The sequence below is a fragment of the Myotis myotis genome, unplaced genomic scaffold (genome assembly GCF_014108235.1).
Source record: "Myotis myotis isolate mMyoMyo1 unplaced genomic scaffold, mMyoMyo1.p scaffold_m19_p_12, whole genome shotgun sequence".
NCBI classification, from domain to species: domain Eukaryota; kingdom Metazoa; phylum Chordata; class Mammalia; order Chiroptera; family Vespertilionidae; genus Myotis; species Myotis myotis.
The window spans coordinates 73,364,810-73,392,160 of record NW_023416316.1 but is presented as its reverse complement, the minus strand read 5'-3'; the positions used below and the strand labels follow the sequence as shown (position 1 = coordinate 73,392,160).

The 27,351-nt window shown below is 54.0% G+C and overlaps 1 protein-coding gene across 2 annotated transcripts in view; it reads right to left on the bottom strand.

Annotated features, from left to right (window-relative positions):
- Window positions 1–19,336: 19,336 nt before the first annotated feature.
- ERCC6L2 (ERCC excision repair 6 like 2) overlaps window positions 19,337–27,351 on the bottom strand; it is a 123,140-nt gene continuing 115,125 nt past the window's right edge. For both annotated transcript variants that reach the window (XM_036331414.1, XM_036331416.1), the window contains one exon: window positions 19,337–21,294. In XM_036331414.1, coding sequence (XP_036187307.1) covers window positions 20,328–21,294 — 967 coding nt within the window. In that variant the 3' untranslated portion in view covers window positions 19,337–20,327. The remainder of the gene's footprint in view (window positions 21,295–27,351) is intronic.

The window sequence follows — 27,351 nt, the reverse complement described above, 5'->3', positions numbered from 1 at the left end:
TGGAAACAAAAGGGCCCAAGTGGGCCCTTTGCTTCCAGCACAGCCTGGCAGGGTCTCCTCCATCCTCAGGGGTACCTGCCAGCACCCTCCCGCTCCCCAACCCAGGCCTCACCTGTACCACGTGATCTTTCTCAAAGGCAAGGCTAACTTTGTCTATCTCATGCAGTTTTTCAGTTGCTTTTTGCTTGCTTCCAGACCCAAAGTCCTCAGTTGGGCACACAGGGCCCTCTGGGCTCCAGTCGGTGCCTCTGCCCAGCATCACGGCCCCTCCTCCTGGGATGGACCTGCCGCCCCCATCCTCCACCACGGGGCCCCTCCAGGGCATTGGCTGTCCTGCTTGCCACGCCTTTCCCCAGGCCCGCCCACCTCCTTCCTGCTTGTCTGAGAAGGCCGCCTTGTCCAGGGAGCCTCCTTGAAGGACGGGTTTCGTTATTTCCGCACTAAGACTGGACAGGGGATGAGCCTCCTTGGCGCTGAGGCTGATGTAAGACACCTTAGAAGTCCGAGGTCAGGCTCTGTGATGGGCCTCGGTGGGAGCGCTAGGCAAACGGGCTACTTTCCACCCCTCAGGTGACTCCTGGAGGGTGTTCCTGCCACTTGCCAAGTGTCTTTTCCTCCTCCAGGCACATTAGCAAACCAGCACAGTGCAGGGTCCTTCAGAGCTGAGGAGGTGGGAGGTGTGCGATCACAGGGCCCCAGGGCATGAACCGTCTGTCCCCAACCTGTGCAAACGCCATGGGCTTCCCACCTGGGGGAGCAGAGGCTGGGCCAGGCCTCTGGCTGCTGCCCAGCGAGCAGAGAGCAGGTCCACCGCGCTTGGCGTCACCACCCTGAGCAGCTTGGCTGCTTCCCCAGGCTGGTCCCTCGAGGGCCGTGGCCTCTGCTCCATCCTGCAGGGGAGGCCGCGCACTTCGGCCGGCACTGCCCGACCCTGCTCTGGGCACCTGGGTTCCAGCCGTGCGCCCCACCCCCCAAGTATGTTTTATGATCAGCCCACATTAAAACTGAAGACAGAAAGGGCGTCTCTTTTATTCTGTGAAAGGCGCTACAAGAAAGGCGCATCGTCCTGAGGCAGCCTTCCTTCTGGACAGCTAGTTCCCAGCCTCGCAGTGTGAGTGAGTGAGTGTGAGCGTGTGTCTGAGCCTGAGTGAGTGTGTATGTTAGTGTGAGTGAGTGAATGTGTGTGAGTGTGTGTATGTTAGTGTGTGTGAGTGTGAGTGTGTGAGAGTGTGTATGTTAGTGTGTGTGAGTGTGAGTGTGTGAGAGTGTGTATGAGTGTGGGCGTGAGTGTGTATGTTAGTGTGTGTGAGCGAATGTGTGTGAGTGTGTGTATGTTAGTGTGTGTGAGTATGAGTGAGTGTGAGTGTGTATGTTAGTGTGTGTGAGTGTGAGTGTGTGAGAGTGTGTATGAGTGTGGGCGTGAGTGTGTATGTTAGTGTGTGTGAGCGAATGTGTGTGAGTGTGTATGTTAGTGTGTGTGAGTGTGAGTGTGTGAGAGTGTGTATGAGTGTGGGCGTGAGTGTGTATGTTAGTGTGTGTGAGCATGAGTGAGTGTGTATGAGTGTGTGTGTGAGCGTGAGTGTGTGTGTGTGTGAGCATGTGTATGTGTGAGTGTGTGTTTGTGTGTGAGCCTGAGTGAGTGTGTATATTAGTGTGTGTGAGTGTGAGTGTGTGTGCATGTGTGAGAGTGTGTGTGCTTTAAAACAGCAAAAAAAATATAATACATAGACCCAACGTAGAAATTAGGAATTATTTATGGTTTCCTGCAATCCTCCCAGGTATAATATGTCAGATTCAAACTGGAAACTATGTCTGGGATGAAATCCTACTTGAAACAGTTTCTTGTGGTTCATATATTCATGACTGATGACTGGTGGCTTTGCACAAACAAAATGAATATTATAATTTTGTGGATAAGCAAATAAATTACTTTTTATAGGACTCAGGCACTTCCCACGGAAGCTTTGATTCATCCAAAGAAGTGCCTATGCACACAGGTCACTGACTCACCAACGTGCAACCCCTGAGGCCGGCTCTTAGGTTAAACAGGAGGCAGACTTCCTGCTTAAACAGGGAAATATAAAATGTCCAGATGCAGAAAGATTCTGTGTTGACATTCTTAAGCCAGCTGGGAGCCTGGAGAGTTTGAGACCAGACCTCCATACAAGGGAACGGACCTTGCAGGGCCCCGGAGCCCTGGGGGTGGGGCTGGTGGAGGACAGTGCCTGTAGGAGAGGCCAGCGTGCACCGTGGCCGGGGAAGCTCTCGGGCAGGGCTGTGCAGGTCGGCCCCTGCGGTCAGATCTCCATCAGCTCGCTGCTGATTTTAGTAGCTGCGAGGCGTGAGCGGTGCTGCAGAGTTTTCATGGCTCTGGACCTGGACATCACCAGGGACAAAAGATTCCCGCTGGGTAGCTCTCAAAGCTGCTGGGCTGCGTTTGTATAAGCACCCAAACAAGCCCCCCGGGAGCTGCAGTGAGAGACGACGCCTGGAACCCCAGGCAAAGGTAAACCAGCTACAGCGACAGGACCCCTGCTACAGCGACGGGACCCCAGCCACAGCGACGGGACCCCAGCCACAGCGACAGGACCCCAGCTACAGAGACGGGACCCCAGCTACAGGGACGGGACCCCAGCTACAGCGACGGGACCCCAGCTACAGCGACGGGACCCCAGCTACAGCGACAGGACCCCTGTTACAGTGACGGGACCCCAGCTACAGGGACGGGACCCCAGCTACAGCGACGGGACCCCAGCTACAGCGACGGGACCCCAGCTACAGAGACGGGACCCCAGCTACAGCGACGGGACCCCTGTTACAGCGACGGGACCCCAGCTACAGGGACGGGATCCCAGCTACAGCGACGGGACCCCAGCTACAGAGACGGGATCCCAGCTACAGCGACGGGACCCCAGCTACAGAGACGGGACCCCAGCTACAGAGACGGGACCCCAGCTACAGAGACGGGACCCCAGCTACAGCGACGGGACCCCAGCACCGGGTTCGCGGGAGATGCCATGGCACAGGCCCTCTGGGAGAGGGCCAAGGTGCTGAAATTTCAGCAAAGCAGGCCTTGCTCGGCCCGGTTCCTGCTGCGTGAAATGCAGCTCTTCCCTGGGCCCCCTGGGAAACATGCGAGTGACTGTTCAGTGGTGGGGTCCTGGGTCTCTCTCCGATGAAGGGAGCTCGCTCTATGGGGCACTGGCTTGGGGCTCAGGGTGTGTGTGTGGGGGCGTTCTGGGTGGGACACTCAGGCCCAGCCTGGGAGCTGGGAGGAAGGGGCGTGTGGAAGCCGCCCCCGCTCTGTCCCCGGCACCGCTGTCCTTAAGCTGCAGGCCTCAGAGGACCCTGTCGAGGAGTTGCGGCTGGTGACTTAATTTTTCTACCTTTATTTGATCCCAATGCTGTCCAAAGTTAGTTGGATCTAATTTTTTCATAAAGGTGGGAATGTTTGTGTCCTGTTAATGTGGCCAGAGGACAGCCAGCCAGACCAGGCCTGTGGGGGTGGGGGTCGGGGTCGGGTCTGCAGGGACCGGGAGGCTGTGTTGCTGCCCAGCTGACCTAGGCAGTGGTCCCCGGGGATGGGGAGCAAGAAGTGCTCAGAGATCTTACACTTCAGTTTCCTTTGCAAACAGTTATGTAAACACATATTCAAGCTGGTTGCTGCCCTGAGGGTTCTGGCATGTGGTCCACCCACCCCCTGGGTCCTGCTGCTGGGCCTCGCTTTATGGCTTTGGAAGGCAACTGGTTTGGAGCAGGCCGCGGACTTTGCTGATGCCAGAAAATCATTTTCTCTTGGATCCGAGCCCTCTTTCGCTTGTTGAGAAAGGGGGCTTGTTCTGGCTGAGCTGGCAGGAGATGCATCATCTTGTTGCAGAAGACCACAGAAAAACCAAGCGACGCTTTAGAGAAAAGGAGGGACACTGTTTATTTACACCAGCGGACTCAGGGAATAACTTTCCAAATCTGAGTAAAGTAACATGCAGGGGGCTTCTCTTTTATATCTTCCTGGGGTCTTTGTCCCGCAAATATGGATTATGCTTCCGGTCCTTTTCGCGGGCCTTGCAAGAAGGCCCCAGGTGTTGGGGGTCTCCAGGCCATAGCTGATGGTTGGGCCTGGCGCCAGCGTTAATAACCCTCCCTCCGGGGCAGTGCACTGTTCACAGTTTTATGGCCTCTGTAACAGGTTCTGCAAGACCAGTTGCTGGGAAGGAGGTAGTGACTTAATTGTAGGTTATCAAGAATGTACACGGAGCTTGCTGGCATGGATTCCAATTGGTAGCCCCCCAAATATCAGGGTTACATTGGAATTAGCCTTTTTTAGCCTTCTCAATCTCACGCCTTTGGATGTTCCAGGCACCCAGTACTGACCTGACCTGGGGGGCGGGCGGCTTAGTGAAAAAGCAATAATTCAGGCTTTGGCTCAAGTGTCCATAGGGAGGCCTTCCTGAAAACAAACAACCCCAAAACAAACAGGCGGAACAACATAAAATGACCCATCCAGGCCTCTTCTGTTACTACCACTTAACTCTACCTGGAAGTATTTCTTTCTTTGCTTGTTGATGATCTTTGCCCCAGGAGGCGGGAGCTCTGTGAGAGCAGGGACCTTGTCGGCACGCTCACCGCTCTGCCCCTGGCATCTAAACAAGTGCCTGGCTACGGAGGCGCTGTGCAAAACCGTGGAGTGAACGAGTGTGCTTTAAAATGCGCAAGGATTTGCTTATTCACGTGGGTAAGACTCAGAAATGACGAATGTCATGAAGGAAGGCGTCCACAGCACAGGTCCCTGCGCAGGAGGTACAGTGCGGGCGCAGGCCCAGCTTGGGAGCGCAGGGTGCAGCAGGAAGCATGGGCACGCATCTTTACCGTCTTTACCGTGGTTTTCTTGGGAAGCAAGGGGCGAGGCAGGGTGAGAGGCTGAGCAGGTTTAGGAGGAGATGGCTGGACTAATTTCCGCGAGCTCTGGGCTCTGGTGGTGACCCTCTTTGTTCACTGCCTGGTGTTGAACATTGCCTCTTGGAATGGAGAAGCCTGATGGAGGAGGAGGCTCTGCACATGGGCTGTCTCTCCCCGGTATGCAAGGCCCCGGGATGTCAAAGCATCCTCACATCTAGAAAATAAGCAATATGATTCAAACAGAATGACTCTGGCATGTGCAGCCACGTAAATGGTGTGGGCAGAGGTGTTCAGACAAAAGTGAGAACAAACATACTTGGAGCGGGTAAGCTAAGAAACGAGGGGTCATTCCCTTTCCATTGACCTTGAAATCGACCTTTCCTTCGGGTGGTTCTGTCAAGGGAATCCTCCGTGGGAGTGATTTCTCTGCCCCCCCCCCCCCCAATGCTTTTACTGGAGCTTAACATACATACAGAGAATCCCAGCTCTCCAAGGTCCAGCTCATGAGTGTTCGCAGCTGGACACACCCAGGAGGCGGCCCCCAGACCAAGAAATAGAACGTGAGCAGCCGCAGAGACCCTCTCGCATCCCTGCGTTTCCCGTGGTAACCGCCATCCTGCTGCCCACCGGCGTAGGTGGGCTGTGTCTTTTTCACCTTCGTATAACTGGGTTCATACTGCGTCTCGTTCTTTTTCTGGTTATATTTGTGAAGTCCCTATTACTGCGTAGGGCTGACTCTCATTGCTGTACAATATTCCTTGTGCAGGTGTACCACAGGTCCTTTATCCATTCAGACGTCAAGGGGCCTTGGGAAATGTTCAGTTTGGTGCTAGCACCTCTCCACTGGCTTTGGGCCCCTGGGGTGCCGGTCAGTCTCTGACTGTGAGCAGCAGAAGTTGGCCTGGACTTGAGTCAGGAAGGTGGGTTGATTGGGACCATTCTAAGTGGCTCCCAGAATAGAAGGAAACAGGGAGCAGCAGGCTTTGGAAAGGATTTGAATCAGGGCTCTCCCTCCTGGGAGATACAGAAGCGGGAACTCGTGGGCAGGCCCTGGCAGGGCTGCTCAGTTGTTAGAGCATCCTTCTGACACACCAAGGTTGCGGGTTCTACTCCAGTCAGGATGGTGGGGCTGCGGGGACAGAGCTGCACAGCCTGAGAATGAAGCTGGTGCTCAGAGGAGAGCAGAACTGGGTGGCGAGATGAGGACACTGCGCCTGGCTGACGTCCGCTGAGCTTCTGTATCGAGCTGCTCCTGAAAGCAGCGCCCACCAGGAATGGTCCTTTTTGCTTAAGCCGTTGTGTCATTTGCATCAGAAGAACTGCAGCAGATGGAAGAGATTTCTCTAGAAAACTTCAGAGGGAAAGGCTTGGAACCACTGCCCTGGTTCAGGCATCAGTACAGGGGTACGTGCTGGAAAGGAGGAGGTAGAGTCAAGATTGTTAAGGCTGGTGACTGAGTAAACATGGCGAGAGGAAGGGGCGAATCTGATAAAAAAGAAGGTGCTCAGATCTGGCTGCTAAGGTCAAGGATTGACAGTAGAACCATTGAGTTGGGAGTTAAGTAGGGTGAGCGTGGAGTTGAAGATCAAGAATTCCGTGTGAAGTGCCCATATGTCATCCAAGGGGGATGGTCACACCAAAGCAACAGGGGTGTGAGTCTGAAACTCAGAAGAGAGGTCGGGGTGGTGCTGGAGGTCTGTGGTCACCCCCACAGATGAGTCAGAAGCATGACAGCGGATGGAGAATGTGTGGGGGTACCATCCTGCAGCGCGGCACAGAGCCCGGGGCAGCCAGGAGCACGGCACCAGGAGGGAGCAAAACAGCCAGGAAGTGGTTCGCCGGGGGATGACACAGGCCACCTCATCCCTCCCAGGAAAGCAAACTGAATTCCTTCCTGAGCACGCTCAGACCCATCAGGCAGTTTTCAAAACCCATGTCCCTGGCTTCCCTGTATCCATTCTGTCACACCTTCTCTTTGTGGTCACTGGCACCGTCACCAAAGGATGAGAAGAAAAAAGACTGAGACAGGGACCCTGACGGAGGAGGGAGGGCTTTGGGGCTGCCTGGCGGACGCTCACCTGCCCGTTTCTGAAGTGACTAGACTAGGAACAGGCCCGGGGCTGAGACGCTGTCCCTGGAGCAGTTGTGAGCGCCTTTGAGGTGGTAACTCAGTTCACTTCTGGGAGGCACTTCCTGCTGAAGGAGACAGATGTGAAGTTACTGAGGACGCTGCGGTGTCCCTGAGGATAAGTGCTGACACTAACACCCCCACGGGAACAGTTCATCCTGAGAAGGAGAACGCCGCTCTCTCGGACGGGCATCAGGGCTGTTAGGACACGTGGCCATTGCTTTTACCGACCCCGGCACCCAGCAACGCCTCCCGTCTGGCTGTCTTAAGCCCTATTTAATTCGTGTGCATTTCACTTCCCATCGGATTTCTTGTTCTGCACCCAGAGGAGATGGAGCTTCCTGTCCGGATTGGAGGACACCTCCTCTTTCCTGCCACACCCGCGTTTGGTGAGTAATTGCGCTTGGGTACCACACAAGCTCGGCGCTGACAGTCTCAGAGCTCCGTTCTGAAACTGTGCTGATTCTGTTTAAAGCATCAAGTTATAGCCCTGGCTGGTTTGGCTCAGTGGATAGAGCGTGGGCCTGCGGACTGAAGGGCCCCGGGTTCGATTCCGGCCAAGGGCACATGCCTGGGCTGTGGGCTCAATCCCCTGCAGGAGGCAGCCGATCAATAATTCTCTCTCGGCATTGATGTTTCTATGGCTCTCTCCCTCTCCCTTCCTCTCTGAAATCAATAAAAGTATACATTTTTTAAAAAGAAGCTTCAGTTTGTATGCCTTTTAGTGGTAACATAGAAAGCATCAATTAAAAACAGTTAAAAAACAAACCATGTTTACAAAAGTGTGGGCGGTCTCTACAAGCCCAGTGAGGGACAGCAGTGCACGCCCGGGGCGAGGAGGCCCTGCCTTCTCTGTGGCCTTTGAGTCTCATCTTGTGGAGCTTCAGGAACAATAATTTAAAAATCACATAAAGAAGCCACAGAGCCTCTCGTGCAGCGGTTCTCAGCCTGTGGGTCGCGACCCCTTTGGCGGGAGAACGACCCTTTCACAGGGGTCGCCTAAGACCATCCTGCATATCAGATATTTACATGACGATTCATAACGGTGGCAACATTACAGTTATGAAGTAGCAATGAAAATAATTTTATGGTTGGGTCACAACATGAGGAACTGTATTTAAAGGGCCAGAAGGTTGAGAACCACTGCACTAGTAGGAAGTGTATTCCAGGAAGAAAAAAAAGCAAAAGTGTCACAGAACAGATACAAGAGCAAACAGATGGTGCCTGTTCACTGTCTGTCTCTGCTGGTCACATCCGGGTCCTGGTCGGGCAGGCGGGAGGAATCACCTCATTCTCATGCGGGAAGTGATGTGATGTGGTGTGAGGTGTGGGTCCTGGGAGGGGGCCACGGCTGACTCCTGACTTCCCAGCCAGGAATGAATCATGGAAATCCCGCCCCTCCCAGGACAAAGGCAGCTCAGACAGGCCTCATTCACATGCAGGGGAGGTGGCAGGAGACTGGTGCTTGGCAGGGCGGGGAGGGCACGGGGCCTGCAGGGCTCCCGGAGCCTGTTTGTGGGGAAGGGAGAATGTCACCTGCAGGGGTGAGGACACCTGCGGTGTCTCCAGGGTGCAGCCGGGAGGGGAGGGCAGAGGGCGCTGTCAGGGGAGCACCGGGGGAGCCAGATGGAGACACTGTTGTAACTTGTCCGTCCAGAACCTCAGATAGGAACCCAGTACAGGCAGGTGGGGGAGCCATGCGGCTCCTGGGGAATTCCTGATCCATCTTGGCCTGGCACCCACCTGCCCATCCACTCAGCTAACTGACCCAGCAGGGGCTGTGGCCCCGCCCTGCCTGTTGGGAAGGCGCCGCTGTGATGGGGAACAGCTTAGGGGAGGCTGGGCTGCTCACAGCTGCGGGCACGGGCCGAGCTCTCCTGTAAAACAGATGATGATAGTACCGGGGAGGTGATCGGGCAGCTGAGTGAGAAGCCCACCTGAAGTGTGTGACAAATGACAGAGTGAGTCCTCAGTCACCCTGAGCCCATGCCCTGCCCCAGCCCTCACAGAGGACGGGTGTCCGCCCCGAGGAAGGCTGGTGCCTCCTGCTCAGGGAAGGGGTGGAGCCGGGCTGGGAGGTGGAGAGGTCTGCAGGCCTCGGTGGGAGGTGGCGGGCGGAACGCGGCCTGGGGTTTGGGGAGTGTTTGTGGCCTGGGGTTTGGGGAGTGTTTGGAAGGTCGTAGGGGTGGGGACAGGAGCCTTGCCTAGGACCCGAGGCCTGTGCGGCAGGCCCAGAGGCTTGTGAGTGGGGTTCCGGCTGGAGGTGGAGAGCTTCATGCATCTGGGGGCCTGTTCTCCTCCACGCACCGCAGCTTCCCCGCTGCCAGCGGGGCTTGGGTCAGGCCAGGAGGTCCATCTTGCTGAGCTCCCTCCCTCCGTCCTCCCTCCCATCCTACCTCCTGTCCTTCCTCCTGTCCTCCCTCCCATCCTCCTCCCGTCCTCCTCCCTCCCGTCCTCCCTCCCATCCTCCTCCCGTCCTCCTCCCTCCCGTCCTCCCTCCGTCCTCCTCCCGTCCTCCTCCCTCCCGTCCTCCCTCCCATCCTCCCTCCCATCCTCCTCCCTCCCGTCCTCCCTCCCGTCCTCCTCCCTCTCGTCCTCCCTCCCGTCCTCCTCCCGTCCTCCTCCCTCCCGTCCTCCTCCCATCCTCCCTCCCATCCTCCTCCCATCCTCCTCCCTCCCGTCCTCCCTCCCATCCTCGCTCCCATCCTCCTCCCGTCCTCCTCCCTCCCGTCCTCCCTCCCGTCCTCCTCCCTCCCGTCCTCCCTCCCGTCCTCCCTCCCGTCCTCCTCCCGTCCTCCTCCCGTCCTCCTCCCTCCCGTCCTCCTCCCGTCCTCCTCCCTCCCGTCCTCCTCCCTCCCGTCCTCCCTCCCGTCCTCCTCCTGTCCTCCTCCCGTCCTCCTCCCTCCGTCCTCCCTCCCATCCTCCCTCCCATCCTCCTCCCGTCCTCCTCCCTCCGGTCCTCCCTCCCATCCTCGCTCCCATCCTCCTCCCGTCCTCCTCCCTCCCGTCCTCCCTCCCGTCCTCCTCCCTCCCGTCCTCCCTCCCGTCCTCCCTCCCGTCCTCCTCCCGTCCTCCTCCCTCCCGTCCTCCTCCCTCCCATCCTCCTCCCGTCCTCCTCCCGTCCTCCTCCTCCCGTCCTCCCTCCCGTCCTCCCTCCCATCCTCCCTCCCATCCTCCTCCCTCCCATCCTCCTCCCGTCGTCCTCCCGGTCTCCTCCCTCCCGTCCTCCTGCCGTCCTCCCTCCCGTCTCCCTCCCATCCTCCTCCCTCCCGTCCTCCCTCCCGTCCTCCTCCCGTCCTCCCTCCCGTCCTCCTCCCGTCCTCCTCCCTCCCGTCCTCCCTCCCATCCTCCCTCCCATCCTTCTCCCGTCCTCCTTCTCCCGTCCTCCCTCCCATCCTCCTCCCGTCCTCCTCCCTCCCATCCTCCTCCCATCCTCCTCCCGTCCTCCTCCCTCCCATCCTCCTCCCGTCCTCCTCCCGTCCTCCTCCCTCCCGTACTCCCTCCCATCCTCCCTCCCTTCCTCCTCCCTCCTCCTCCCTCCCGTCCTCCTCCCGTCCTCCTCCCGTCCTCCTCCCGTCCTCCTCCCTCCCGTCCTCCCTCCCGTCCTCCTCCCTCCCGTCCTCCCTCCCGTCCTCCCTCCCGTCCTCCTCCCATCCTCCTCCCTCCCAACCTCCTCCCGTCCTCCTCCCGTCCTCCTCCTCCCCCGCCCTCCCTCCCATCCTCCTCCCTCCCGTCCTCCCTCCCGTCCTCCTCCCGTCCTCCTCCCTCCCGTCCTCCCTCCCATCCTCCCTCCCTCCTCCTCCCTCCCCTCCCGCCCCTCCCTCCCGTCCTCCTCCCTCCCGTCCTCCTCCCGTCCTCCCTCCCGTCCTCCCTCCCCGTCCTCCTCCCGTCCTCCCTCCCTTCCACCCTCCCTCCCACCCTCCTCCCGTCCTCCTCCCTCCCGTCCTCCCTCCCGTCCTCCCCCCCGTCCTCCTCCCTCCCGTCCTCCTCCCGTCCTCCCTCCCGTACTCCTCCCGTCCTCCTCCCTCCCGTCCTCCCCTCCCGTCCTCCTCCCTCCCGTCCTCCCTCCCTCCCGTCCTCCCTCCCGTCCTCCCTCCCGTCCTCCTCCCTCCCATCCTCCCTCCCATCCTCCTCCCGTCCTCCTCCCTCCCGTCCTCCCTCCCGTCCTCCCTCCCGTCCTCCTCCCTCCCATCCTCCCTCCCATCCTCCTCCCGTCCTCCTCCCTCCCGTTCTCCTCCCGTCCTCCCTCCCATCCTCCCTCCCGTCTTTCCTCCCGTCCTTCCTCCCCTCCTCCTCCCGTCCTCCCTCCCGTCCTCCCTCCCGTCTTTCCTCCCTCCTCCCGTCCTTCCTCCCCTCCTCCTCCCGTCCTCCCTCCCGTCCTCCCTCCCGTCTTTCCTCCCGTCCTTCCTCCCGTCCTCCTCCCGTCCTCAGTCAGAGCTCCCACTCGGCTCCTGCCTCCAGGGCTCAGCTGGATGCGATGGGGGTCAGGTTGAGGCTGGTTCCCCAGCCGCACGGGCCAGACCGCAGGACCGGCGACATTCGCACCCGGGCGCGCCCTCCGTGGCCAGAAGGGACGGCGCCCCGGGGCAGGGGATCCTCTGGGCCCGGTCCCACCAGTCCCCGCGGCGGCTGGGGAGGGGCTCGCCTTTCACAACCCAAACTCTGACCCGCAGGGCCGGCGTGGTGTCCGCGCGCGGAGCCCCTCGTGGACTGTGCGCCGCCAACTGGGGTGTGCGCGCCCCGAGGAATCGCCGCACCGCCAGCCCGGGCTCCCCGGCCCCGCCCATCGAGAACCCCGGTGTCCCCTTCGCCCACCGCCAGCCGGGACCCGCCCCGCTCATCGCCTCTGCAAACTCCCGCTCCGTCCCCCAAACCCAGGGGTGGGGGTGATCACAGCTCCCAGCGCCAGGAACCGGTGGGAGGCAAAACCCCACAAACAGATGCCCCTCCTCGCAGCGGACACACGCCTAGCCCCTCGGAGAGCAGCGGACCCCCGCTTCCCCTGCACCCAGAGACTCGGCCTGAGGTTTGCCACTAAGCCTGTGGAGTTGGCACTCCTGTGTTCCACCAAGCACCTGAGCTCATCGCACTAGCGTTCTTCCTCCTTCCCCCCCAGCCTCCTTCCTCTTCCCCCCAGCCTCCTTCCTCCTTCCCCCCAGCCTCCTTCCTCCTTCCCCCCCAGCCTCCTTCCTCCTTCCCCCCCATCCTCCTCCCTCCTTCCCCCTCATCCTCCTTCCTCCTCCCCCCTCAGCCTCCTTCCTCCTTCCCCCCAGCTGCCGGGAGCCGGTCCATCCTTGCTGTTTCAAAGGACCTGGCACATATGGCATACTGTTCTTAAAATGTTTGCTCACCTTCTTGGCACTATGTGTTTTAACCAAGGTCTCCTCTCTGAGAAAGGTTGTTTCCCCAGGTAGGGATTTCCCCCTGAAGTTAGGGAGGGAATAAAACCCCTTAACTAAGTGCCAGGCGGGTAATTAATCACTTTAACTACTAACAATCATGCTTAAGCTACATAATCTTTACTCCCTGTAATGGAGATAAGAAACGCCCTAACCTTTGGAATAGAGATTGATAGGATTGAATCAACTGGTATAAATACAGATGTAACAAGACAACAGGACACAGAACCTACACACAGAACCTAGACAGAACTTAGGAGACAGAACCTACACAGAACTTAGACACAGAACCTACACAGACCCTAGAGACAGAAGAACTACGCTGGAGAGAACATGGCAAAAGATCCTGGACAGAAACTGGCCACAGAACCTAGAGACAGAACCTAGCGAGAGAACCTGGCTGAAGAACCTAGAGACAGAACCTGGCTACAGAACCTGGATAGAACATGGCAAGAGAACCTGACTAGAACCTGGTGACTGAACCTGGCTGGAGAACCTAGCAAGGGAACCTGGCTACAGAACCTGGCTGGAGAACCTAGCAAGAGAACATGGACACAGAACCTGGCTGGAGATCCTAACAAGAACTTCGCTGGAGATCCTGACCAGAACTTGGCTGGAGATCCTGGCTAGGCTGCTGATCAACTGACCACTGTCTCCGTGTCATTCCTTCTTCGCCGACTCCGTCCACACGTTTGGGAACCCCTGGACCTGCTGGGGTTGGACCCCGGCACTCAGCCTCCTTCCTCCTTCCCCCTCAGCCTCCTTCCTCCTTCCCCCCCCAGCCTCCTTCCTCCTTCCCCCTCAGCCTCCTTCATCCTCCCCCCCAGCCCCCTTGCCCCTTCCTCCTCCACGCCTCCTTCCTCCTCCACGCCTCCTTCCTCCTCCCCCTCAGCCTCCATCCTCCTTCCCCCCCAGCCTCCTTCCTCCTTCCTCCTCAGCCTCCTTCCTCCTTCCCCCCAGCCTCCTTCCTCCTTCCCCCTCAGCCTCCTTCCTCCTTCCCCCCCAGCCTCCTTCCTCCACGCCTCCTTCCACCTCCACGCCTCCTTCCTCCTCCCCCTCAGCCTCCTTCCTCCTTCCCCCCAGCCTCCTTCCCTCCCAGCCTCCTTCCTCCTTCCCCCCCAGCCTCCTTCCTCCTTCCCCCCCCAGCCTCCTTCCTCCTTACCCCTCAGCCTCCTTCCTCCTTCCCCCATAGCCTCCTTCCTCCTTCCTCCACGCCTCCTTCCTCTCCACGCCTCCGTCCTCTCCACCCCCAGCTTCCTTCCTCCTCCCCCTCAGCCTCCTTCCTCCTTGCCCCCCAGCCCCTGTCTCCCTTCCTCCGCAGCGCCTCCTCCTTCCCCCAGCCTCCGCCTCCTTCCCCCCAGCCTCCCTTCCTCCTTCCCCCCAGCCTCCTTCCGCCATCCCCCAACAGTCCTCCTTCTTTCCTTCCTCCTTCCTCCCCCCCAGCCCTCCTCCTCCTTCCCCCCCACCTCCTTCCCCCCCCCCCGACCGCCTTCCTCCTTCCCCCCCGGCCTCTTCCTCCTTCCCCCCCGGCCTCCTTCCTCTTCCCCCTCCTCCTCCTGCCCCCCAGCCTCTTCCTCCTTCACCCCAGCCTCCTTCCTCCTTCCCCCCAGCCTCCTTCCTCCTTCCCCCCCCCAGCCTCCTTCCTCCTTCCCCCCCCAGCCTCCTTCCTCCTTCTCCCTACCCCCAGCCTCCTTTCTCTTTTCTCCAAAGGGAGACGACCCTGATTCTGAGGAGCAAGTGCCTTTCCTGAGGGGCTGGGGGTGGGGCACAGATCTCCAGCCCAGGTTTGGGGGTCCACCCCCCGCCCCCGTAGAGGTTTCCAGCCATGAGCCTCAGCGGGCAGGTGGCCTTCCGGAAACTCACGGAGGAATGCTCAGATGCGCTTTACTTTTCTGGAAGCCATTTCCACCAATACACGCTCTCCGATAGGTGCAGGCCTGCTGGAGGGCCAGGCGGGACCAGGGGGAGGCGGACACCCTGATGGCTCCTGGGGACTGGAGCGCAGGCAGAGCAGCAACCCGCGCCTGGTGGCCACACTGTCTCACAGAGTGACAGGCAGGGAGGAAAGGCTGAAGGCCCCCACCCCCCACTCAGCAGGAAGCCTCAGTGCTGCTGGGGATCCCACCTAGGACTCCTGGTCTGGCTCTCTCTTCCCCCTTTTGTGCCCCCGCCCCCCATCTTGGAGGTTAGGCTTTTTGTATTTGGCCAATCCCAAACCAGGCACTTCTCCACTCAGCCACGGTGGCTCCTGCTGCCTGGGGTTCTAAAGGCCAAGAGGCCAGGAGAGGCCTTCGGGTCCTTTCAGGCCTGGCCGCCGCCCCGCCTCACCTCGGGGGGCCTTTCCTGACCGTCCAGCCGAGCACGCTCCTTGCCCTCCTGGACGCTGGCAGCCACCTCGCTTCCAGCACACAGGGAGCACCCGCTGTGCCTGGCGCCGGACATTCCCTAGGGACTGCGGGCGCTGTTGGCCTTTCAGGGCAGCGTGGCAGCTCTGGGCCACTTCAGGCCCATGGCACCTCTGCTACGCTAAGCCTTTTTCTGGCAGGACGGTGAATTGCTGCCCAGACGACTTGCTGGCGACCTGGCTTCTGCGTGCCCCAGGTATCCGGAGCTTCCTCCCACGTGCTCAGCCCGCTGAGTTTTCCTGCCGGGATTTCCCCGCGCAAGTGGAGCAAGAGTGAGGTGTCTAGTAATTGGTGGGGGTGGCGGAGTAGAGCTCCCCGGGAATGTGACCTGGGTGCTTGAGGAGAAGGGGTGCACTCGGGTCAGAGGCTGACCCCGAGGAACCTGGCGCTTTGCCAGCAGGCCAGGTGGGGCGTTGGCAGTGGGAGAAGGGCAGCGAGTCCTGGCCGGGCGAGTCTGCCACTGCAAGCACCGTGAGGCCTTGGCAGGAAAGCAGGGCAGGGATCCGGTCACGTGAAAGCAGAGGTTGTTGAACACGTTGGCATTTATGTTTTGAAAAATTAAGAGTTTTGTTTTGATCAATGCTTGTATAATAGTTTCAGGAAAGAAAAAACTATGAATTAGCTATCATGAGCCTTCTCTTGAAGTCTCTCTTTCAGTCCATAAGCATGTCTCACTTTAGATAAAATAAAATCCAAAGGTAAAAGATATTTTGGGGCCGCTAATTCATGCTTTAGTTTGACAAGATGACTTACTAGAGTTTCTTGAGAAAAAGGAAATTCAGAGATGCATACCTTCTCCCTTAGATAAGCTAAAAGGATAGAGAGTCCTAGTTATTTCTTTCAATGAGATGGGGGGGGGGGGGAGCACTTAGGTAGCCAAAAGGACATCTGCAGAAAGACGCGTTCTTGGTTCCTGTGAGAGAGAGCAGGACATAACCAGGCACGAATGTCCGCTGGGACTGGCAGGTGTCGCTCAGTTGGCTGGAGCGTTGTCCCGTGCACCCGAAGGTCGAGGGTTTGATTCCCAGTCGGGGCACATACAAACCCAGGCTGAGGTTAGATCCCTGAGGTTGGGGGATGAATGGGAGGAGGTGGATGAGTGATGTTTCTCTCTCCCCCTTCCAAACGTCACGTGGAACCAGCCACGGGGGTAGGGTGGGGTGGGGACGGTCCTCTGATGAGGAAAAAAACAAAAAAAGTCAACTGGACATCATCGGTGTCAGTGACAGAAAGGCATCATACTCCTATAATTAAGACTGGTCTTAAATTTGGACATTTAGAGGCTAAATATAACCGGCGTAATTCCTTAACCGGCCGCAAAGCAAACGGAGTCTGCGCTGAAGTCTAGTCGGAGGAACAAGGCTGCGTGCGGATGTTCTTACGGGGCCGTGGGAACGCTGGGGCTCGGGAAAGCAGAGCGTCCGCGGGCCTCGCCCGGGGCTGGGACGGGCTCGGAAGCAGAGAGGTCAGCCACCCGAGTCCTGGCCAGCGACGAAGTCTTAGACCGAGCAGCCCATCAGAGCTGTTGTGAAGCTGCAAAGTAAAACTGGGCCCAGGGCTGACCCTCAGCCTCCTGACCTGGAATTGAAAAGCCTGGGCAGGAGGCTCGCCTTGCCCTCGGGCTGGGCTCCTCCAGCCTCTGACTCCCCACGGAAGGGCCCCTCTGGATCTTTGCCCCGAGGGGCAAAGGGGAAATGCCCAAAGGGCTGTGTTCATACTTAAAACTCTGCAGCGGTGGTGGCCCTTAGAGAAAAGTGAGCTGCTTTTCCACGGCCACAGACACACATGGGACACGTGGGGGCGGGAGCAGGGGGCGGGGGGCGGGGGACAGTGTTCGGGCTGTCACGTAGGGAACCTGCAGCTCACCAGTGCCAAGACCTGCTCCCGTGCGGACCACCTTCCCTTCAAGGCCGCCCGGAGGCCCTGCGTGTGGGACGCTGCGCAGAGCAGGGGGCGTGGAGCTGGGAAACGGGCCACCGCGATGATGAGTGAAGAATGAGGCGCGGCGCCTGCAAAGCACTGGGCACTCCGGGCTCTGGGAAGCCGTGCGACTTCCGTGCTGGTTCCAGACTCACTGTCCACCGTGCTTATGACACAGTGACCGCGGAGCTCCATTCCTGCCTGGCATGTTCAAACATGACCTCCGGGCAGGCAGCGACCCCACTCTTTTGGGTTTTATCGCCTTGTAAACGTCAAAAAAAACTTTTGGGAATTGACATATATGGTCATCAACTCTTACATCAGGTAAGGACAGTGAAAAAGACTAAAAACTATGATCGTGTCACTAAAACAGGGTTATTTCAATATTCAGGAAGGATAACTTCAGAATTTAAAAACTGCACACATTGAACTTTAAAAGCTACCCTCCGCTGCACGTGGCTTTCTCGCTTTCTGTGGACTGACCCGGGGTCTATCACCAGCTCGTCTCTGCAAACCAAGGCTCCTAGGCCTTGAACACAAGGGCGGCCACGCACCCGCACACGTTAATTTACTCAAAGAAGTGGTTTCAGGGCTTTAAGGGAGCCTGCGGAATTCAAGTGCAAAAGCCTCCCGATATCTCGCCTCAGCTTCCAGTATTAATAACCGTGTTGAGTCTTGGCCAGCGGCTCGTTGGTTGGAGCAGCATCCCCTACACCAGAAGTTTCGGCTTCAGTTCCAGGTCAGGGCGCACGTTTAGGTTGTGGGATCCATTTTCGGGGCACGGACATACAGGAGGCAACTGATCGGCGTTTCTCACACCAATTTTCTCTCTCAAGTACAGCAGCATATCCTCAGGTGAGGATTAGAAACAAAACAATGTGTGGAGAGCTAGCAGCCGGGAACTATCAGTGCTTTAAAGAGAAGTGAAAAAGACCCATTGTGGCAAACAGACGCACAAAACTTAACGTGGAAGGTTTTTCAGTAACGATCTCATCCCTGTGGTTTTCAGGCTAGTGCTCCATGGAGCCACAGGGGCACTCCTCCAACCTGAAGAGCTCCATTTTAATTGCTCTAAATAGTTGAGCTTCCAATTAAGATAGAGTCCAACTGCTTAAAAGAATGCTTGAATACCACTAATTCAGTCCCTCTCCAATATCAAGGGGAAACGGAGGCCGAGAGAAGCCCAAGGTTTGCCCGGGGCCACCTGTGTAATTGGCAGAACATGGCGGCCCAATGGTGGCAGGAAGGACTCGTGCTGTCACCTCAGTGACCTCCAACGTTCGCGATCTCCCGCTGCTGCTCTGCCTGCTGGGCCTTCCGACCGGCTTCTTCTCACCCTGGGCCTGCGCCCTGCGTGCACTGCTGCTCGTGAGAGCGACGACAGGCAGACCTTCCGCTGGCAACTGCCAGGAAGTAATTCAAACTCCAGGCCTGTCTGTTTGCTCCCATTCTGACTATTTCTGATGACAGTCTCTTTAATAGTATTTTATTATATTTGAAGAGTATAGAGCTAATATTTTTGTGGAATTTTATGATTGTCAGGTCATGTCCATGTACAAAGTTTAAGGTATTTTATATTATGAAAAACACACTTTTATTAAAATGCCTCAACTCTACTCTCTGTTCTATACACTGAGATGAAGAGGCTTCTATTTGCTTATCTGAGCTCCATGTACCACGGATCGCATGGGGGAGAACATTTATGGCAAGTCTAGGACACCACAAACACATTCACTTTGCAGCAAGCACCTGGGTGGTGAAATGTGGCAGATGATGTCGACACAACTCAGCTGCAAGTAGCAAAACAAAACAAAACACCCCCCACTCCCCAAAAAAACACCCTGAAGAAAAAAACTTTACATAACCTACAACAATGATTTTTTAAAACTGTGGTTCTCCATCATTAGTGGGCCATGAAATGAATTCTGTGAGTTATGAGAACACACACACACACACACACACACACACACACTCATCCATGTACAAGAGCCAAAAGTGCAATAGAGGAGAAAATGCCCAAGTATCCTGATGCCTTAGGGTAAATATGATTTCATAAACCTTTCCCCTCAGTCATATGTCTGTATGAACACATATCTCCTGCTATGATGTAAAATATATTTCACAGCCCTCAACATTGCCCCAGCAAAAAACATAGTCGGCTGCTCAGTCCCTGGAGGAGAGATTTCTTTCTGACTTTTTTTGGTCATTTCTGAGCAGCGGCTCCTCCCCCCGGGTCCTCTGAGGGCCTCTCCCCTCCATACAGTGACAGGGACCCCTGAGCACCGCCGCTGCCGGTTCACCGCCCTTTTCTGGGAACGCCGGCCAATCAGCCTGCGAGCTCAGTGGGGGAAGCTGCTACGGTGCATCTGAATGTGGTCAGAGAAGCTGCGGGTGTCGGCTGCCAGGTGCCAGCCCGGCCAGGCTTCACAGACCGGGTCCCCTCTGTCACCTGGAGCAGCGTCGTACCTGGACCCCTGCAGCTCCTAGCACAGTCCAGGCAGGGGCTGAGCGAATGCTTCCAATGAAGGAATTCAGCAATGAGCACATGCCATTGGGTGTACACCGTATAAGTTAAATCCAACAGGATATAAGTTTCAAATAAAATATTTACTCATTTCTTTATACTTAAGAAATACAAAAGTACTCTACAAAGCTTTACATTGATTAGGTCCTGGTAGTTGTATGAAAAGTTGAGACAGTGACATCTGGGGCTAAGGTAATAATCATACTACTTCAGTATCCTATCTCATATGGTAAAGTTATACATTAGCCCTTTGATTCTGAGCAGTTATAAACTTACTATTTTAACATAATACCACATATCCAGTTCTAGTAATTATTATCACCTAGCAGCGGTTCTCAACCTGTGGGTCGCCTAAGACCATCGGAAAACACATATATAATTACATATTGTTTTTGTGATTAATCACTATGCTTTAATTATGTTCAATCAGGAGGTCGAGGCATTAGAAAGGTTGAGAACCACTGAAAGTAATTTAACAACAGTAGACATGATACTGAGGGTAAAGGAAAACAGTTAATGCAATAATTTTCAAAATGTTAGTAAGAACATGTCAGTGTACACTTGATTTGGGCAGGGGGTGAACATAACCTGGCCTATGATTTAATGGGATCTGGGAGAGTAAACCAAAGCTTTTTAAACTAGAAGGACGCCCATCTTGACCAAATTTGACCCCTTCATCTTTCACATTGGGGATCAGCTGTAGACCAGGGTGAGTGACTAATCCAAAGTCACATATGACTCAGCAAGAGAGATGCCCAGGTCTCCTGGTAAACACAGAATTGTTTCTGTTGCTTAAGAGGTTTACGGAATAAAATTAATTTTTATTCTATAAATAAAAGTACATGTTATAATAAATCACATGAATAAAATCATAACTTTAAAAAGATCAAATAAGATATCAAGGAAAGCAAATACATGATAACATTTTGGACTTAAAAAATAACTCTAGAGCAAGAGTTTAATAAAAACAAATGTTGACAAGTGTGTTCAAGTTAACATAACGAGGCTGAAAGAGTGTTGTAAACGCTGAAGGCAGAAATCTGCATGTTTATGTATTATTCTTGTGTTTGGGTTGTGTTTTCATCTGCATCACTTGAATTTACTTTTTTCCACAAAAAGTTCTCATTTGATTTCCAAAGCGAAGTTTCTGGCTCCCCTGTCCTGGAGGGTGCAGCCAGGGGCACTTTGTCACACAGAGTCTCTATCACTGCCAAGTCGGTGAGTTTGCTGAGACTGTCGTCATTCTGCTCATTCAGGATGTCCCAGAAATCTTTTGGTCTCTGTTTTGCTTTTTCCATGGGCCCTGAAAGAATTTTCCTTGGCAGTCGTGTGGGACTGTTCCCGTGACTTTTAAAGAGGTCATCAAGAATAGAGGTGTCACCCAGTAAGCCTACCACAGAAATCTTTTCTAACACTGCATTTTTTATCTTTTTGTTTTCCAGTTTGAAAAGGGGTTCATTTCTTGAAATGCCCATTCTTGTGAGGCCCTGCTGGTCTTTCATAGTATTTTCTAACCTTCTCTCACATGCTTCAGGCTCACTGCTCAGGGAACTGGACGCTGTGGGATCTTTGGATACTTGACTGTGTTTTTCACCGTCAGTCCCTTGGGCAGAGCTCATAGGTAATTTCGGAGTTTCTGCATTGTTAGAAAGCAGCTCTTCTCTACAGAAACCATGACTTTGAGGCTTAAATGATTTTTCCGTATATCTTTTTGGGCTGCAAATTTGAGAATTTTTTTTGGTAGAATCTTTAAATGACAAAGTTTTGGAATCTGGCAGCTTTTCTTTTATAGAAGACTCTCTCTTTTCAGACTTATTCCTGCCTCTCTTTCCTGCCTCGTGGACAGGTTTAACGAGTCCTGCAGCAGAATCCACAAAAAAATCTTTGACCTCTGGATACTGAGAAGCATAAAAGTCTCTTAGCATTCTCTGTCGTTCTTCTGATGTGGCATTAGTTATATGTTGAGCAAATTCCTTTACAGAAGACAAATTAAAATACGAAGCCATTTCTTCAAATTGCTTTCTGAAGATTTAATGAACAAAACTAGTGGTTATTTTTATTACATTGTATTTCTAAAGAACTTGTCATCATGACATGAGATGTAGAAACAAAACAATCTTATTCCTTTAGTATATATTACCTTAATTCCATAATAAAAGTGCATTTTACACTAGCAGAATGTGACTTATTTCTTTACACTAGTAAAAAAAATGTTTTAGCTCATGAAATCACCAACTTTAAAAATTATTCTGATTTATACTATTAGGTATTTCCTGGGAATTATGAGATCCTGGCACGCTACTCTTCCAGTCAGCCAATTTATGACTGACATGAGAATAATAATTCATATAATCTGTATTTGAAAATCTATATTGCATTCAAGTTCCATAAAATAAAATTGTCAAAGAAGGGTCTTCATAAATAGAAAAGAAAACATTCTGAAAAATAAGAAAGGAATTTTTTACTTCTCTGTCCTTTTTCCCCTTCTTCCATACAAATACAACATGGAATTTCACACAACTTTTTGGTGAGCTTAAACAAAAGTCCTAAACTTACAAACCTAGATTCTTTCTTCCCCTAATTGGTCCGATTTCAGTACAGACAGCTAACCTAAAAGGTGAGATGCTATTCTTTCCCCCACAGAACTAGGAACAAATAATCCTAAAATGTATATGGAGCCACAAAAGACACTGAATAGCCACAGGAATCTTGAGAAACAAGAACAAAGTTTGAGATATCTCATTACCTGATGACAAACTCTACTAGAAGGTCATAGTAATGAAAACAACATGTTACTAGCATAAAACAGACACATAGATAAATGGAAGAGAATTGAGAGCCCAGAAATGAACCCATGCCTCTATGGTCAATTCATATGTGACAAAGAAGGCAAGAATATACAATGGGGCAAAGACAGTCTATTCAATAAGTGGTGTTGGGAAAACTGGACAAATACATGCAAAAAAAGAAATGAGACCACTTTCTTATACTGTACACAGAAATAAACTCACAATGGATTGAACACTGAAATGGGATATCTGTAACCATCAAACTCCTAGAAGAAAGCATAGGCAGTAACTCTTATATCGCTCATGGCAATAGTTTTTTTGGATATGTCTCCTTGGGCAAGGGAAACAAAATAAAAAATAAACAAATAGAACTACATCAAACTCAAAAGTTTTTGCAGAGCAAAGGAAACCATTAATAAAACAAAAAGACAACCTACTGAATGGAAGAAGATATTCACCAATGATACATCTGATAGGAGTTAATATCCAATATTTATAAAAAACTCATACAACTCAACACCAAAAAACCCCCAAATAATCCAATTAAAAATGGGCAGGGGACCCAAATAGATATTTATCCAAAGAGGACATACAGATGGCAATAGACATATGAAAAGATGCTCAATGTCACTAGTCATCAAAGAAATGCAAATTAAAACCACAATGAGCTATCACCTCACACCTGTCAGAATGGTTGTCATCAATAAAGCAACAACAAGTGTTGGCGAGGATATGGAGAAAAGGGAACCCTCCTTCACTGTTGTTGGGATTGCAAACTGGTGTAATCATTATGGAAAACAGTGTGGAGGTTCCTCAAAATATTAAAAAATAGAACTACCTTATGACCCAGCAATTTCACTTCTGGGTATTTATTTGAAAGAATCCCAAACACTAATTTTAAGAAATATATGCATCCCTATGTGCACTCAGCATCCTATCTAATAAAAGAGAAACATGGTAATTAGCGTACCTCCGCTACCCCTCCCATTGGCTAATCAGGGCGATATGCAAATTAACTGCCAGCCAAGATGGTGGCCAGCAGCCAGGCAGCTTGAAGCGAACATTAGGCTTGCTTGCTTCAGTGACGGAGGACTCCAACGTTCCCCGCCTGCCGCTGCCGGCCTCTGAGCTTGCAGTTTGAAACATTGTTACAAATATAGAAGCTAAACAAAACCCCAGAAACCTGCTTTCAGCCAGCTGGGATCTCAGAGCTGGAGTTGAAACAGTGTTTCAATTATAGAACCCAAACAAACCAGATACCTGCTTTCAGCAGCTGAGGCCTAAGAGCTGGAGCCAAGCCTCAGAACTAAAGCTGGCCCAGAATAAAAAAAAAGGAAAAAAGGAGCGGTTGGGAGCTTCAGTCACCCGCCAGCCTAAAAACAGCCCTCAGCCCCTCACCCAGACTGGCCAGGCACCCCAGTGGGGGCCCCCACCCTGAAGGGTGTGTGACCAGTTGCAAACAGCCATCATCCCCTCATCCAGGCTGCCCAGGCACCCCAGTGGGGACCCCCACCCTGATCCAGGACACCCTTCAGGGCAAACCAGCCGGCCCCCACCCGTGCACCAGGCCTCTATCCTATATAGTAAAAGGGTAATATGCCTCCCAGCACCGGGATCATCGTGACAGGGGGCAGCGCCCAAACCCCCTGATCATCCTGCGGCTCTGTGTGTGACAGGGGGTGGGGCTACAACCTCCCTATCTGCCCTGCTCTGTTCGTGACAGGGGAAGGCACTCCTGATCAGCTCTGCTCTGTGCCTGATAGGGGGGAGCTCCCCAAACCCCTGATCGCCCTGTGGCTCTGTGCGTGACAGGGTGCGGCGCCCCAACCCCCTGATCAGCCCTGCTCTGTGTGTGACAGGGTGCGGCACCCCAACCCCTCACCCCCCATGGGCCCTGCTCTGTGTGTGACGGGGTAGAGCCATAACCTCCCCATCGGCCCTGCCCTGAGTGTGACAGTGGCGGCGCCCCAACCCCCTGATGGGCCCTGCTCTGTGCGTGACAGGAAGGAGCTCCCCAACCCCTTGATCGACCTTGCTCTGTGCGTGACAGGGTATGGAGCCCCAACCCCCCTGATGGGCCCTGCTCTGTGAGTGACATGGGGCAGCGCCCCAACCCCCTGATTGTCCCTGCTCTGTGCGTGACAGGGGGCGGTGCCCCAACCTCCCCATCGACCCTGCCTTGAGTGTGACAGGGGGCGGTGACCCAACTCCCCAATCAGCCCTGCTCTGAGCCTGACCAGGGGCTGTGCCTAGGGATTGGGCCTGCCCTCTGCCACCCGGGAGCAGGTCTAAGCCAGCAGGTCGTTATCTCCCGAGGGGTCCCAGACTGTGAGAGGGCACAGGCCGGGCTGAGGTACCCCCCCCTCCCCCGAGTGCACAAATTTTTGTGCACCGGGCCTCTAGTCCTATATAATAAAAGGCTAATATGCAATTGGCCAAACGGCAGAATGACCAGTCGTTATGACACGCACTGACCACCAGGGGTCAGATGCTGAACGCAGGAGCTGCCCCCTGGTAGTCAGTGCACTCCCACAGGGGGAGCACCACTCAGCCAGAAGCTGGGCTCACGGCTGGCGGGTGCAGTGGTGGTGGTGGGAGCCTCTCTCGCCTCCGCAGCAGCGCTAAGGATGTCTGACTGATGGCTTAGGCCAATGGACATCCCCTGAGGGCTCCCAGACTGTGAGAGGGCACAGGCCAGGCTGAGGGCCCCCGTACAAGTGCATGAATTTCATGCACCGGGCCTCTAGTTATTTATAATAGCTAAGACATGGAAGCAACCTAAGTATCCATCCATAGATAACTGGATAAAGAAGATGTGGTACATATAGACAATAGAATATTACTCAGCTATAAAAAAGAATGAAACCTTACCATCTGTAACAATATGGATGGACCTGGGAGGTATTATGCTAAGTGAAATAAGTCACACAGAGAAAGACACATACCAGATGACCTCACTTCTATGTGGAATCTAAAAAACAAAAACAGACAAAACAGAAACAGACTCATGGACACAGAGAACAAACTGATGGTTGCCAGATGGGAGAGGGGCTGCGGGGGCTGGGTGAAAAAGCCGGAGGGATTAAGAAGTACCGATCGGCAGGCACAAGCGTCACAGGGGTGTAAGGTCCAGCACAGGGAGCACAGTCAGTAACACTGTAGGAACTGTGTGCGGTGCCAGCGGGTACTGGACGTATTGGAGATTTCACTTCATAAGTTCTGTAAATGTCTAACACTGTGCTGTCCACCTGAAACTAATATAATACTGAATGTCAACTGTAATTGAAAAGTAACACACACGCAACAATAAAAGTACATATGTCACTTCAAATATTCGGGAAAAACAGACTGGCACTGGGTAAGGCGGTGAGTTGCTACTTGAGGAAGCGAGCTTCACACTTAGTATAAGACACTAATTAAAGCTGCTACATGCACGTGTGGGAGATGGGCCTCTGGGGCCCTCCCTGGTGGGATGGAGGCGGAAAGGTTGTCTCAGACTCTGCTCCTTTCCCCAGGTGAGGGCGCTGTGGACTGAACTGTGTCTCCCCCTACCCCACAAGTCCTATGGTGAGGCCCTAAGCAGTCCTGTGTGAGTATATTTGGAGACAGAGCCTTTAGGAGGTAACTATGGTTAAATGAGGTCATAAGCAGTCACCAGAGAGCTCTCTCTGTGTCATGAGAAGACACAGTGAGGAGGTGCTGCTGGAAGCCAGGAAGAGAATCCTCACCAGGAACCAAATCAACTGGCACCTTGATCTTGGAGCTCCCAGAACGGAGAGAAATTTCTGCCATTTAAACTCCAGTCTGGCCCAAACCGGTTTGGCTCAGTGGATAGAGCGTCGGCCTGCGGACTGAAAGGTCCCAGGTTCGATTCCGGTCAAGGGCATGTACCTGGGTTGCGGGCACATCCCTAGTAGGAGATGTGCAGGAGGCAGCTGATCGATGTTTCTCTCTCATTGATGTTTCTAACTCTCTATCTCTCTCCCTTCCTCTCTGTAAAAAATCAATAAAATATATTAAAACAAACAAACAAACAAACAAAAAACTCCAGTCTGTGGTAATTTGTTAGGGTGCCCCGAGCAGACTAGGTATGACGGAGGGTATCACTTTGCTGATGCGGAGTCTGGGCCATGAGTCAAGAGAGCCCAATGTTTGTAAACATTCCTTTAAACAAAAGCCATAGATGGTATTGCAGCATGTGACTGAAAGTCCCCAAGTTTTAGAATTACATCTGTATTTTATATACTATTCCTTAAAACATTCATGTATTCATTCAACATATGGGTATAGAACCCTCTGATGTGCCAGGCACTGGGGTAGGAACGTACAACAGCACAAGCCCTAGCTCCCTGTCTTCCAGGGCTTTCTGAAGGTCAAGCCTGAGCAGAGTGGGAAACCCCATGGTGGGGCCAGTGCCGCGCCCAGAGGGGACCTAACCAGTGACTGGCAGTGGGCACGGCAGAGGGGAAGGCTTCTCTGCTGTCCCGAGGCCAGTCAGGCGAAGACGAGGGATGAGGCCTTCCAGGGAGAGGGGCCCTGGTGCACAGAAGGGAAGAGAAACGGACGAGGACCAGCTGGAAACCGCGAGGGGTCCCTACGCCACTTTCAGTTTGAATTCTGCACATAACAGAGAGTCCTGAGGGTAAGATTTTTAAAAAATGTGTGTAAGCAGAGCTTATTTTTGCCACTCCCACAGGCACTATAGCGTTTGTTTCCTTTGATTTTAGGGGCAGTCCTCACTGCGCCTCATGGCTGTGGCCTCAGGTGAGCAGCATGGTTCCATCCTCCCCACCCCGGGCCTTACTGTCCCAAATCCAGGTACGAACTCTGGCTGATCAGCAGCCATGCTCGTGGCCAACAGAATATTTAATAAACAAACATAAGCTTCCAAGTTTCTGCCCTGGAAACTGCTCGTGCCCTTGCTGGAAAGCAACAGCATGTTCTTAAAAGGGTCCAGTTTTCGCTTCACGTGAAGCAACCACGGTACTATCATTTTGTTTATTAATCACCTCCAGATCCACTCTCACGGTCTTTCTAATATTGATGTGTGAAGACTGCTATTTACCCAAGGCTTGGTGGTGCCTCAGCAGCTGCCCCAGGCCATCGCCTTGGCCGCTCGGCCCTCTGGGAGGAGGCTGCTGTGACCGGGATGCAGTCAGTTACACCGAGAGTGTCCCTGGAATTGCTCTCAAACGGGGACTCTGCATTGCCCAGGAAGGCTAGTCCCACTAAGCTTGCTTTTCTGCTTTATAAATGATCTCTTTCACAACTTCCCTCTCCCTAAAGCTCT